This window comes from Arvicanthis niloticus, chromosome 24, assembly GCF_011762505.2.
Source record: "Arvicanthis niloticus isolate mArvNil1 chromosome 24, mArvNil1.pat.X, whole genome shotgun sequence".
Taxonomy (NCBI): Eukaryota; Metazoa; Chordata; class Mammalia; order Rodentia; family Muridae; genus Arvicanthis; species Arvicanthis niloticus.
In genome coordinates, this window is record NC_133432.1 from 5942080 (window position 1) to 5956198 (window position 14119).

Below are 14119 nucleotides of genomic sequence, written 5' to 3' on the forward strand. Positions count from 1 at the left end.
CTGTTTCCCAGGTGTGGGTAGTGAAGACTCGTGCCACCATTTCTAGCCCCAACTCTCTTTAAAAATTAAAGAGGGGCCTGGGAAGATGGCTCATTGGTCAGGATTCCCTCTTCTTCTAAGGGCACCCCACATCTTACACAGAGACACACACAAAGTGAGACCCAGTTTCAATCAATAACACACACAAAAACCAAAACACCAAAAACCAATTCCAGCCCTTAGTGGGCTGAAGAAGTCCATTGCTTTTAATATATATATTAAAAGAGGGCTAGGCTAGCAAGATGGTTCAGTGAGTAAAAGCCCTCGTGACCAAGCCTAGCGACCCACGTTGCGGACAATTATTATCATCGCAGGTGATCTTTTGGGGACTTTGATGGTGGAGGGAACTGTAAGTTGTCCTCTGACCTCCACATGCAGGCAATGCTCTGAGAGCTCTCCCTCCCCAAAACACAGATGCACCCGAGCACAGATAATAAAATGTTTAAAAAATAGTTCAATGTTACTGCTCATTACTCTCAAAACTTCAAAAGTGGGAGACAGGGTGGTATGTAAGGGTTGTCGGGGAGTGGGGAGAATGGGGCCGATCTTAGTCAATTAGGACGGTTGCATCCAATCACCATGGACTGGGGGCGGGGCTCTAAAGGATGGACATAGATTGCTCTGGAAGCCGGAAGGCTGAGTCTGAGGGGCTGTCTCGGCCAGTTCTGATGATGGCGGGCTCCTGAGACAGACCTCTGTCTTTCACTGTTTAACCTCACATGTAGGGAGACAATAAGAGGTCTCTCTAGTGCCCTGATTTAGTCAGGGTTTTTATTGCTGCGATAAAGCACCATGACCCAAAGCAACCTGAAAATAAAAAGGATGGTTTCATCTTACAGTTTAAAGCCCATGATGCCAGGAAGTCAGGGCAGGAACCTGGAGGCAGGAGCTGATGCAGAGGCCATGGAGGGGTGCTGCTTGCTGGCTTGCTCCCCATGGCTTGCTCAGCCTGCTTTCTTAGAGAGCCCAGGACGGCCCATCTAGGGAAGGCCCCGCCCACAATGGGCGGGGCGGGACCCACCCCATCAATTTCTAAGAAAATGCCCTACAGGCTTGTCCACAGGACACTGATGGGAACAACTCAGCTGAGGTTCCATCTTCCGAGATGATTATAGTTTGTATCAAGTTAAGATAAAATTATCCAGCACAGGCACCCTTAAAAAAAAAAGAAAGAAAGAAACATGAAATCGGGTTGGAGAGATGGTTCAGCGGTTAAGAGCACTCACTGACTGCTCTTCCAGAGGTCCTGAGTTCAATTCCCAGCAACCACATGGTGGCTCACAACCATCTGTAATGGGATCTGGTGCCCTCTTCTGGTGTGTCTGAAGACAGCTACAATATACTTGTATATATAAATTTTAAAAACAGGCTAGGCATGGTAGCATCAGTGGAGACAGAGGCAGGAGAATCTCTCTGAGTTTTAGCCCAGCCTGGTCTCCAGAGTCCAGGACAGACAGGAGTACACTGAGAAACCCTGTCTCAAATAAATAAAATAAAAATCTATTACTCCTAGCAGTGTGTGTCTGTGTGTGTGTGTGTGTGTGTACATGATGGTGTATGCATGCCACGGCATGTCTGTAGAGACAGAGAACAACAGAATTGGCTCTCTCTCTCCAGCTTTACATAGGTCCTGGGGATCAAACTCAGGTTTTCTAACAAGCACCTTTGTCCTCTGAGCTACCACACCAGCCCTGAAGTCTCCCATTTTGTCAACGTTATTTTGTGTATATGGCTCTTCCTGCACACCCATCTGTGCATTGTCTGTGTGCCTGACCCCTGTGCAGGCTGGAGAGGATATCGGACTCTCTGGAATCGAAGTTATAGATGATCATGAACTGCCATGTGGGACCTGAACCTGGGCCCTCTGCAACAGAGTTCTTAAGCATTAACAGAGTCTCATGCCTCACTGACGACTCTTTGAGACAGGGTTTCTCTGTGTAGCCCTGGCTTTTCTGGAACTCACTGTGTAGACCAGGCTGGCTGGGAACTCTCGGAGATCTGCTTGCCTCTGCCTCCTGGGTGCTGGGATTAAAGGTGTGTGTCACTAACACCCGGACACTGAGGTCTTCTCCTCAGGGTACTCTTATTTTACTGTGGTAGGCTTGAGAACTAATTATTCTAAGACATGATCTCCTCACAGGATCAAACTGGGTGTTCAGATGTTAATACGCGAGTTCAGTCCACTGTGTTCGAACACTGACAGTGGATGGTGCAGACACTGTGAAAAAAGTTTGGCCTGGCTGAAAAAGTTAAACACAGAATTACTTTAAGTCAATAATTCCATCCCCTAAAAGGACTGACAACAGGGACTCAGACAAGGTTCACCAGTGTTCACAGGACTATCCCCAACAGCCAGTCCTTTCCAGATGACTGGATGAAGAAACTGTTGCAGCCGGCAGTGGTGGCTCACCCCTTTAATCCCAGCACTTGAGAGGCAAAGGCGGGTGGGTCTCTGAGTTCGAGGCCAGCCTGGTCTATAGAGTGAGTTCCAGGACAGCCAGGGCTACACAGAGAAACCCTGGGGTTGGGGGAGGGGGAGAAAGAAAGAAACTGTCACAATTAAACAATAGTGGCGGAACTCGCCTTTGATCCCAACACTCAGGAGGCAGAGGCGGGCAGAACTCTGGGAGTTTGTGGCATCTACATAGCAAGTCCCAGGACAGCCAGGGCTACATAAGAGAGCCATCACATAAGATTTATATGAAATGTCCAAAGAAGCAAATCGGAAATTGGATCCATGGTTGCCAGGGATTGACCAGAGTGGAAACACTGAGTGATTGCTTCCTGTATATGGGATGATAAAAATGTTTTGAAACTAGGAAGGTGTCTGCTTAATTCCCCAAATGCACCACATGCCATTCATTCGGTGGACATGTCACCTTCACACAGAACAGTCCTGATAAAGTTTGCTGTTGGTGCTCACTCAGGCTAAGTGACACTGAGACCAGACGAGAAGAGACAGAGTTGCCTCTGCTTTTTTTATTTTCATTTTTTTGGCGTGTGTCGAGGTACACGTTGTAATACATGTATGTGCGCATGTGCCTGTGCACACATGTAGAGGCCAGAGCAGGACGTCCGGGACCCTCCTCTATCTCTCTCTGCCTCATTGCCTTGAGCAAGGTCTCACTGAACTGAAAGCTCATTGTTTTGACTAGTCTAGTAGACCTGCCTGTTTCTACTCCAAATGCTGGGCACAGGCATACAAGCCATCATGTGGTTGCTGGGAATTGAACTCAGGACCTCCAGAGGAGCAGGTGGTACTCTTAACCGCTGAGCCATCTCTCCAGCCCCCCCCCCCCGCCCCATTCCTAGCTTTCCACGTGAGTGCTATGGTTTGAATTCAGGTCTTCACGTTTGCAGGCTAAGAACTTTCCCACCGAGACATCTACAGCCCCTGCTTTATTTTTGTTGCAAGACAGGATCTTGCTATGTAGCTCAGGCTAGCCTGTAACTCTTGATCCTCCAACTTGCTCCTCCCGGGTACCAGGATTACCAGCATGTGCCAACATGAAGGGCCCTGTTGCTTCTACTTTTTGGAGGTCAGCTGCCATTCTCTGGATGGCCTCAGCCCCATGGAGAAGTTACATGAAGGAACACGGAGGTCAAACTGTCCCAACATAGAAGCCCAGCCCTCAGGACAGCTATCCACATGAATGGAGCCATTCTGGCCAGACCAATGCCCTGCTGAGACACCGATGCAGATCTACCCTGGATGAAGGAGAAGCAGAGGTTAAGTCACAAGTTTCAGGGTGACTTATTCTGCAGGAACATGTCACCGGTGCAAGCTTTAAAACAAAGTTTCTGTGAGCAGGGCATGGTGGCATATGCCTTTGATGTCAGCAGAGACAGGTGGATCTTTATTAGTTCTGGGTCAGCCTGGGGTACCCTGTCTCAGAATACACCTACCACAATGGCTGGCTCAGAGAAGACTCCCTAGGATGGGAGCTACACTAATTTAGGCTTAGTAATTGGCACCCAGCACATAGTAGGTGCTCACCCAATGCCTTAAGATTGAAAAACCTTAGGAAAGCAACCACTAGTGGCTGGAGAGATGGCTCAGCAGTTAAGAGCTCTGGCTGCTCTTCCAGAGGTCCTGAGTTCAGTTCCCAGCAACCACATGGTGGCTCACAACCATCTGTAATGGGATCTGATGCCCTCTTCTGGCATGTGGGTGCACATGCAAATAGAGCACTCAATTATAAACAAATCTTAAAACTAAAAAATAATATCCATCAAAAGAAAACAGGCATCATAACGGCGTGGAAGGCTCAACTTGTCTGGCCATAACCAGTCTGGGAGGTGGTATTGTGTTCACTATTTTAATTATTACTTGGTATAGAGGGGCTAGGATCTTGATATAGCCCAGGTTAGCTTTAAACTCCACAATCCTCCTGCCTTAGATTCCCATGTGCTGGGATTATAGGCATCCGTTACCACATCCAGTTTATTGTGCCCATTTTATAGGCCAGGGAATTGAGGCCCAAGAACATGCAAGACGCAGGACATGGAGGCTGGCTGTAGACCAGGTAGGCCGAGTTCTCAGCCCTTTACCCACCAACCTCATTCTATGTCTCTAAAGCAGAGTCTACCTTACTTATTATCCTGGCCTCTGCCTGATCACGTGACTTCCACCATGTGACTCTCTCTTGCTCCTAGTCACTGTCTTGCTGCTTGAGAACAGCAGGAGGCTGTGGTAAAGGGCACTTCAGGTCACTCCACCCGACCAGGTCTTGGCCACTGTCTGGCTGATGCTAGTAACTGACCAACCAGTTCAGGCCGAGGAACCCCTCTGAAGCCTGGACTGTCACAGACAGATTACCACATGTAGACCACTGAACTATTCTCCACACCTCGTATGTACCACGCTAGGGGCGGGGTCTAGCCTCTGCCTATTCCCAGCCCCCAAAGGCCCCGAGGGAGGCTGAGGCAGCCACCCCCAGATGTCTATTCCTGTCTTTGGCCTAGCGCCGGCTGGGGAAGTAACAGCTATTTTGAGACCCTTCTCCCTCCGAGCGTGAGCGGTGGGAAGGTGCTGGGAACATCCCGAACTAGGAGGCTGTCCATCACAGACTTGCCCCGGATGTTGGCCACCCCAGGCTTCTGTAGCTCTGCCTCTCTCTCCAGCTGAGGTGATGGACCCCGCTATGAACACAGCCATCACACTGGGATAACCAGAGAGGACAGATCCCAGGGAACTTTTGCTGGAGGCCCTGGAGCGCAGTGTGACCGGCACTAGCTCTTTGGAGAACAAGAACGGGAGTAGCCAGCCCAGACCTGCAGGCCTCAGAGTCTGCTCTGAGCTTACACTCAGGAAAGATGCGACGACTTGAGCCAGGCGCACCCTCTCAGGACTGACAGAAGCAGCTTGGTCATCTCCAAGAAGAAACGGAGACTCGGGGAAGGGGCCAGCATCATGTGCTGGCTCACCTATAATTCCAGCATTTCTTTTGCTGAAACAGCTACTCTGCTTTATCCCCTCAGCTGAGGTGAACATTAGTAACCATATACTTTGGGAGACTGGGTCCAGGAACCTCTTTAAATTATGAAGCTAACCTATACGTGCACGTGTCCAGTCGTCTGTTCAGAGTGTCATAACAAAACTCTGCTGTGTGATTTAAACAAAGAGCATTTTTTTGTTCACAATCTGGCAAAGCTCACAGTTGGTGTCTGATTAGGGCCCGCTTCCTGGTTTATATACAGCTGTCTTCTTGGGGAGTCCCTCACAAGGCAGGAAGGGTAAGAGAGATTTCTGGGGTCCCTCCCATAGGGACACTTTCCATTCATGATCATCGCAAGCTAATTATTTCCAAGTCACCTTCAAAGTGCCCCCTCTCCTTACATCATGGTGAGTTTAGAATTTTAACATAGGAATGGGGGTGGGGGTGGGGGACACACACCCTGCAGTGCCTAACATCAAGAGAAACTGGCACAGACAGCCACACAGGAGCTGAGCATAAAGGCTCTTTTCTGTAACTCCAGGGAGAAGTGGGCGTGATCACCCCAAGTCTGAGGTATTCCAGACCAGCCGGGTTTTCGCCATGAATATTAAAACAAGAGTTGTAGGCTAGCCTGAGCTACTCCCCGTGAGACCCTGTTTCCAGCTAAGGGGGAGTTGTGGGTGGCAGAGAGGGATGTGGAGTTCCAGACTAGTGTGCAGGACGCCTGGGTTTAATCCCCAGCACCACATAAAACAAAGTTCAGCGCTGTACACTGTGATCCCTACACTCAGGTAAAGGCAGGATAGTCAGGGCTCAACACCATCCTGGCTGCACAGAAAATTCAAGGACAGCCTGGGCTACGGGAGACTGTCTTTAAAAAAAAAGTCACAGGATAAAAAGTGAATCTCTCTTCCTACTTAACACTTCTAATCTCTCTCCCCAGAGGCAGCCACCATCAACAGCTTTCTTGTGTCACCTTCTGGAAATTTCCCATGCAAATAAAGACAAGAAAGCTGTGTGGATTGTAGCCGAATATACTCTCTGTAGCTGGGTGTGTCTGTATAGGCCTTTGATCCCAGGACAGGGGAAACTGAGGCAGGCAGGTCTCAGTGAGGTTGAGACCACCCAGGACCTTGACCCAACTGCTCCCTTTAAAACAACAACAACCTCCACCAGACTGTCTGGCTGAACCCTTGCCTGTGTGCCGCTGGGCAAGCAAATATTTGTAAAACAGGGTAAATAGCATTAATTACACACCTTATAAGGCGGCTGTGATGGTTAAGTGCACATGTACACACACACACACACAAAACACATGGAGTCTTTTGAAGAGACACTGAGGTGCCTTTTGCCAGGTCAAATAAAGGTCATCTTCATTCACCTTGTCCTTGGAGAAAGGATTGTAATTAACAATCACCATATGGGGGTTGGAGAGACGGCTCAGCAGTTAAGAACCAGCTGCTTGTCTCAAGGACCCTGGTTCTGTGCCCAGCACCCACACGGAGGCTGACAACCATCGGTAATTCCAAATGCACGAGAATGCGCGCCCTCTTCTGGCTTCCACAGGTACTGCATGCATGCAGTACACCTGTATACACCAGGGTAAAACACACACACACATACACACACAACCCAACAAAAAAGCCCTCTCTCTGTGGCTTATATAAAGTCCAGGTGGAGAAGGAACAGTGTAGCAAAGACTTCTGCACTTGGGACTTCATATTTATTTGAGGAGTGAATGATCCCCCAAAGCCAGTGACCAGGAAAGATGTCCACTAGGCAGCAAGATGCAGCGTTCCATCTGCGGTTCAGAGAGAGTATGTGCTCCACCTCCATACAGTGGTCCCCCAGGTCCCTGGCCAAGCAAACAGAAACTTCAACTTGACTTAAATCGTCTCCGTACCCATATTTTTATTCTCTTTAAAACAGCGAGGGGGCTAAAAATGGCTCAGCGGTTCAGAGCACTGGCTGCTCTTCCGGGAGGACACGGGTTAAATCCCAGCGTTCACATGGCGGCTCACAACTGTCTGCAACTCCAGTCCTACGGGATCTGACAGTCACAAAGACACACATGGAGAAAGAACACCAATGTAAATAAAAATTGTTAAAAAATTAAAAACAAAACAAAAAAGAAAAAAGAAGAAAACTAGTAAATGGGCTTAAGGGCAGACTTAGAGGCACAGGACAGTGGTTGTTGAGGAAACGGCCAAGCAGGTTCGAGTGTCCTGGGCCAGCATCCTGCGTGGCTGCAGCATCTAGACTCTAAAAGAGACTCCCTGAATGCCAGCGCGCCTGAGAAAGCATCAGGGCTGGGGGTGTACCTTGGCAGCAGAGCCCTTGCCTAAGCACCCACAACACATTCCCCAGCACCTCAAAATAAAAGCACCCAGAAGCTGGGCCTAGTAGTTCATGCTTTTCAGTCCAGCCCTCAGGAGGCAGAGATGGGTGGGCCTCTGTGGGTTTAAGGATCACAGGATCTACATAACGCTGCCCAGGCCAGCCAGGGAGCTAACTCCTCCTCGGGGAAAGCACACACCTTTGTAGCTGCCTCCTGCCGCCTCGACGCAATTAAATTTATTCAGGAGGAGGCACGCGCGCACACACGTGGGGGTCAGTGGACAACTTTCCAGGACTTCCGTTATGCTAGTCCCTGAGGTCCAGCTCAGATCTTCAGGCCTGACAGCAAGCTCCCTTCCCCACCGTCTCACCTGAGCCCCCAACCCCCACCCCCACCCCATTTATCGTTTTAGCAACTATTCCAACCTCTTCCTAGGGAGCTTTCCAAACTTGTAGTCTGATAACGGTTACATGAGTTGTTTCAAAGTAAGGTTTTTTAGAAGGCGTTGCCGGAGTTACCCTTTTGGGTCTGTGGTTGATCCAAAGGGCCAGCAGCGTAGGAGTGGAGGCCCGCAAACTCAAAGAGGAGGGACCCCAAGCTCCACTCACCCTGATCCGACCCACGCGCATGTGACCATCTGACCTGGGCTGGGCCGGGTCTTTCCAGAACCGCGGTAATAATAGTAAGCGAAACCACCCCCAGCATTCGAGCGGTGGGTGACGAATGGGCGCACAGGTTTGGGCTCAGCGGGGATTAGGCTCCATCCCCGCGTGAGTCATGCCTGCGTGCGTCCGCCTCTCTAAGCCTCAGCCCCTTCCTCCGCCTGACGCCGGCCCACGACTCCCGCCCCCGCGCGGCGGGGACCCGGGTGATTGCAAACAGCCTCCGGCCTCATTAGGAGACGTGTAATTAGCGGCTGGCGGAGCCGAGGGCGGGGGCTAATTACCACCGGGAGAGGCTGCGCTGCCGCCGGCCCACCGGGAGGCGTCTGGCCCAGATCAGGGTGCTTCCTCCGGGTGACAGCCACTGGCCGCCGTTTGTTTACTAGGCACTCACCGCGCCGGCCCGTGCCAAGGCAATCCCACCTACACCTGCATCCTAATAACTCCTAATAATCGGAACTAGAAGGGGAAGCTGAGCTCTAGAGACGTGGCGTCGTCCCTGACAGCACCGGGCCAGAGTACGAAGACTGGGGATCCGAACCCACCCCTGTGGGCAGTGAGCATCAGAGTGGACCCCAGCTGGGACTCTGGAGACGAATGCTTTCAAGGTTAAATTCTGGGCCTGTCCCGAATTAGGTACGTGACTCCCTCCAGCCTGGGCCTGGACCGCATCTATAAAATGGGCGCAGGGTTAGGATCCAGAGGCTGATGCTATTTTTAGGGAGGCGGGAGCGTGGCGAGCTCCGACACACCGTGGGCCTCTGGCACCCCCTACCGGCCTAGGAGGACGCTGGTGGTGGGTAATGTTTGCAGCTTGATTGCAATAGTGAATACAGCCCGCGAAGGGAGATCTGTGGTCCCTTAATGCAGTGGGCTAGAAGAAGACTGAGAACTCATCTCCGATCTTGCAAATAGTCGGCTGTGAAATAAGCCTTGCTTTATGTTACCACACCTGACCAGGTGATGCCATGACAGCTGGACAAACAACGGAGGTTATAAAGAGGTGAGCGCATTGGCTGCCAAGTGTGACCTGGTACCGGAGTTCGATCCCCGGATCCACATAGCAGAAGGAGAGAACCAACGGCCCAAAGTTGTCCTCTGATCTCCACCTTCCAGCCGTGGCAAGTACACACCCTCACATTTCTACAACAAATAAATAAATCTAATTTTAAAAAAATGACCCTTCTCCATACAAAGCCAGGCACCAAGAAACCTAGGATAACAAGAAAATCTGTAGACATCCCAGGTAGACATGTAGATGGGCATGAGGTCCATCAAGGGAATGCTGACCGCCTTAGTGGTTGGTGCATTTAAACAACGCAATACAGAGCTCACGAGGAATGTCTGTAGCAGCACCGGCGACAGGAAAATGTCCTGAAGCAGCAGACTTGCAGGCATGTTGCATGGCGCAGGTATGCTGTAAAATATTATGTCCAGGCCAAGGCCTGGCAAAACCTATCTCTACAGAAATGGGAATGATGGCTCCTCACTGAAGACTTTGACAAGGGCCTGGGAATTTAGGGGAGCACTGAATCTTATCTAACTATCTTAATATTGCGCTGGTCACACAAATCCATCCCACTCAGTCTCACCATTAAGAATATGCACTTAATGTACAAGATAAATGAAGTGTACCAGGTAGAGTAGCACAGGCCTGTAGTCCCAATCCTTGGGAGGCTGAGGCAGGATTGCTTCGGGCTCCATGCCAGCCTGAGGTAGAGTGAGATCCTGTTTGAAAAAAAAAAAAAAATGCTGGGTAGTGGTGGCGTACGCCTTTAATCCCAAGCACTTGGGAAGCAGAGGCAGGCAGATCTCCAGGCTAGCCTGGTCTACAGAGCTAGTCCTAGGACAGCCAGGGTTACAGAAAGAAACCCTGTATCAAAAACCCAATAACAACAGTAATAATTACTTATTATTTATTAATCACACAGAGATATTCAAGCGAAGGGGTTAGAAAAATGCATTAAGAAACATAACCCTTGCCGGGCGGTGGTGGCGCACGCCTTTAATCCCAGCACTTGGGAGGCAGAGGCAGGAGAATTTCTGAGTTCCGAGGCCAGCCTGGTCTACAGAGTGAATTCCAGGACAGCCAGGGCTACACAGAGAAACCCTAGCTCGAAAAACCAAAAAAAAAAAAAAAAAAAAAAAAAAAAATTCCCGCGACACTCTCGGACTTTAAGTGCAGGGCTGGCCTCAAACGTTCCCGTGTGGACCCAGTGCACTCGGAACTTGAACACAAAATCCCCAACGCCTGCTCGAGGCGGACGCATGCGCTCTTACGCTGGCCGCGGGAGGCGGAGCGTGGAGATTGACAGGGCACTCTGCCTGCCGGAGCCTAGTCCCGCCTCCCTCCGGCATCCGGCGCGGAGGCCATGGTGCGGTTCAAGCACAGGTAAGCAGCCCCGTCCCCGCGCCGTCCCCGCGTGCCGGGCCGCGCTCACCCCGCTGTCCGCCGCAGGTACCTTCTGTGTGAGCTGGTGTCCGAGGACACGCGCTGCCGCCTGAGCCTGGACGACCGCGTGCTGGGCGGGCTCGTCCGCGACACGATCGCCCGGGTGCACGGGGCCTTCGGCGCCGCCGCCTGCTCCGTGGGCTTTGCAGGTACGAGGGCACCGCAGATGGGGTGCGGGGCGCGCTTTGCGGGGAGGCCTGGCTCGTGTGCCGCGTTTTGTACGATAGTGGAGAGGGTTCTCGAAAAGCCGGAATGCGGCGAGTCCAAAACCGAGCAAATGTGCCGATCGCGCAATGCGACAAGGCAAAATGTTCAATACCCAGCCCCGGGTGTGTGTGCCGGGGAGATTCTGCTTACTGCCGGTATTAGTGGAGGATGGGTGTTGAATTTACTAGGCTAAATGAAGGTAGCCATGTAGAAATCTTCGTAAGAGCTATGATTTGACGGGTCACGTTAGCACGTTTTAAAATGTCAAAATTATAAACCGCCTCTGACGGCAGACTACATAGTAATTCTCACTGGAAACGCGGGATGAAAGCCTTGTTTTTCTCCGAATGTCACTTTTTAGCTTAGCTCCTATTATGCAGAATCAAACATACATAAAACCACAAAGCTTTCTTGCTGTGTTGTTATGACAGGTGTTTCCCAGGCAAGGGCTCTTTTTTCCCCTGCAGCGTTAATAGTGGTGGCGCTGCTCTCTCTCCAGTCATTGACCTAAGTGGTGAGCGACTACTTGACAGTGGAAGGTTTCCCCTAACATTTCAAGCTGGGCACTGTGGCCCATGCTTTTATCTTATCATCCCCAGGGAGCAGAGGGCAGGTTCCAGGCCAGCCAGGATGCCATAACTGGACTGTCTAGAAGTAGACAAAACACCACTTTCAAGGGTGTTAAGTGGAGCTGGACAGAGGTCTGAGCGGTTAAGAGCACCTGCTGCCGATCCTTCCTTCGAGAAGAGATCGACCCAGGATTTCTATCTGAAATGGCCCACAACTCCAGTTCCAGTACACCAGGCACTCGTGTGCCGTTTGCCTATGATGGGGTTTTTCTGTGTATTTTTTTTTAACCCTGTGAATGGGGCTTTTCCCTTTCCTCCTTAGTTCGATACCTCAACGCCTACACTGGAGTAGTGCTTCTTCGATGCCGAAAGGACTTCTACCAGCTCGTGTGGTCAGCTCTTCCTTTCATCACGTATTTGGAGAACAAAGGACACCGCTATCCATGCTTCTTCAACACATTACATGTGGGAGGTACGAGTGGTGTGTTTGGTGTGTTTGTCATGGAGTAACAGGTTCAGAGCAGTTGCCAGGTGGGTGGGTCTTCCTGCTATCCACTGAGAACAAGATGTTCCTCCCACCACCCGCCTCCCAGAAGGGAGTAACTGTTTGGCAGGCAAGCTGTTGTCCACAAAAGCTCTTCCACGTGCCAGGTACCATTAGAACCTGTCAGAAGTTCCTGATCCGGTACAACAGGAGACAGCTGTTGGTCTTGTTGCAGAACTGCACTGATGAAGGTAAGCAATGCCGGGCCAGTGTAAGCCAAGACCGAGGCTCGGCCGGTGAGAGGATGCCCAAGGCCGTCTTCCTTTCCTGTAGGGGAACGGGAAGCCATCAAGAAGTCTGTCTCCAGAAGCTGTCTGCTGGACAGAGAGTCGGTCGAAGAGCTTTCCGACAGTGCCGGGGAAGAGGTTATGGAAGCCATGGAGTGACTGTTTCCAGCCGCCCACGTGTGGAACAGGCCATCCCTGGCGGTGACAGCAGCACCCACAGTTCTCCAGTGGAGTGAGGGCTGGCTACCCTGCTTTCCATCCATGGTGAAGGCTCTGTGCAGGCCTTTTGCGTGTAAGTGCTTAGCTTGTGGAATAAACAAACATTCAACAGTTGACAGAGGGCCAGGTCTCTGTCCTCTATAGCACTTGCCTTGACTGTGCCCCGTGTGGTACTGGGTGAGTTTTGACTATTCCTAGACCCTTAGCATAAGAACTCATGTAGAGCCGGGCAGTGGTGGCTCACGCCTTTAATCCCAGCACTTGGGAGGCAGAAACAGGTGGATTTCTGAGTTCCAGGCCAGCCTGGTCTACAGAGTGAGTTCCAGGACAGCCAGGGCTACACAGAGAAACCCTGTCTCAAAAAACCAAAAAAAAAAAAAAAAAAAAGATCTGGCTTGCTGGCACACCTCTTTAACCCCAACGCCAGGGAGGCAGTCTGGTCTAACAGCCAGGATTCCACAGAGAAAGTGTTGGGGGGTGAGGTGGGCTCAAGTAAATAATCACCAAGTACACTTAAATAATCTAGGATCAGTTCAGCACCGTCCAAGGACTGAGAATAGCAGGGCCCCCAGTTTACCATGGCTCTCTTATTTACATGATTCAGCTGGCTCCAGGGAGGCATGAATGCAGTCCTGGTCTTGGGAGGGAGGCGTGCTCCCACTGTCTAAATACTTTGGTCCCCAGTTGGAAGGACTGGGAGGCACAGCCTTGTTGAAGGAGACATGTTACTTTGTGTGTGTGGGGTGGAGAGGCTTTGCCCATCCCATTCCCGTTAGCACGCTCTGTCTCCTGCTTGTGGGTCAGTGCAAGCCGCCAGCTATGTCTCGAGCTCCAGGCCTGCCTGTCTGCTGTCAAGCTGCACATGATGGCTGCAGATTCACTCTAGGCCTCCTTGAAACCACTGGCACTTAAAACAAGCTGGCTCTAGGAGAGACGGCTCAGAGACTGAGCACTGGCTGAGGATGTGGGTTCAGCTTACAGCTCCCACATGGAGACTCCAGTTGTAGGATAGACAGACAGACAGACAGGCAGGCAGGCAGATAGATACCCATAGACCTTTCAGAAGCCTTTAAAAAAACCTGTTGGGGGGGGGTAGGATAGACAGGCAGGCAGACAGACAGATACCCATAGACCTTTCAGAAGCCTTTAAAAAACCTGTGTGTGTGTGGGGGGGGGGGGGTGTGCATGGCTGTCAAAAGGCCAGACCTCTCTTGGTAAGAAGAACCGACAGGCACAACCTCCCCTCACGTACCCGAGTGCCTGGCCTAGCACAGGCGCTTACCAGGAGAAACACTGCAACAGAGCACTGGTCTGGGCTGTTCCAAAGAACACAGAAGGTATCACTCAAGCTCACTTTGGGTTGAAAAAGTTAACATCTCAATCAAAAGGGCTAACCTCCAAATGAACTAAGCTTGTCAGCTTGT

The 14119-nt window shown here is 51.0% G+C and overlaps 1 protein-coding gene and 1 long non-coding RNA gene across 3 annotated transcripts; one reads left to right on the forward strand and one right to left on the reverse strand.

Annotated features, from left to right (window-relative positions):
- Window positions 1-7358: 7358 nt before the first annotated feature.
- Window positions 7359-8713, reverse strand: LOC143437622 (uncharacterized). Its single transcript, XR_013106989.1, has 2 exons — window positions 8424-8713; window positions 7359-7527 (listed from the first exon to the last, which is right to left on the reverse strand). It is a non-coding gene; the product is annotated as an uncharacterized LOC143437622 (long non-coding RNA).
- Window positions 8714-10745: 2032 nt separating this feature from the next.
- On the forward strand, window positions 10746-12809 carry Pop5 (POP5 ribonuclease P/MRP subunit). Of its 2 annotated transcripts, XM_076922518.1 has the most exons (5): window positions 10780-10869; window positions 10936-11078; window positions 12028-12177; window positions 12357-12440; window positions 12523-12809. In XM_076922518.1, exons 1-5 carry the CDS (start codon window positions 10850-10852, stop codon window positions 12633-12635), a joined length of 510 nt encoding a protein of 169 aa, XP_076778633.1. In that variant the 5' UTR covers window positions 10780-10849; the 3' UTR covers window positions 12636-12809. The 2 variants fall into 2 exon arrangements, with proteins under 2 accessions (XP_076778634.1, XP_076778633.1); XM_076922519.1 differs by lacking the exon at window positions 10936-11078 and having other exon boundaries at window positions 10746-10869.
- The last annotated feature ends 1310 nt before the right edge of the window (window positions 12810-14119 follow it).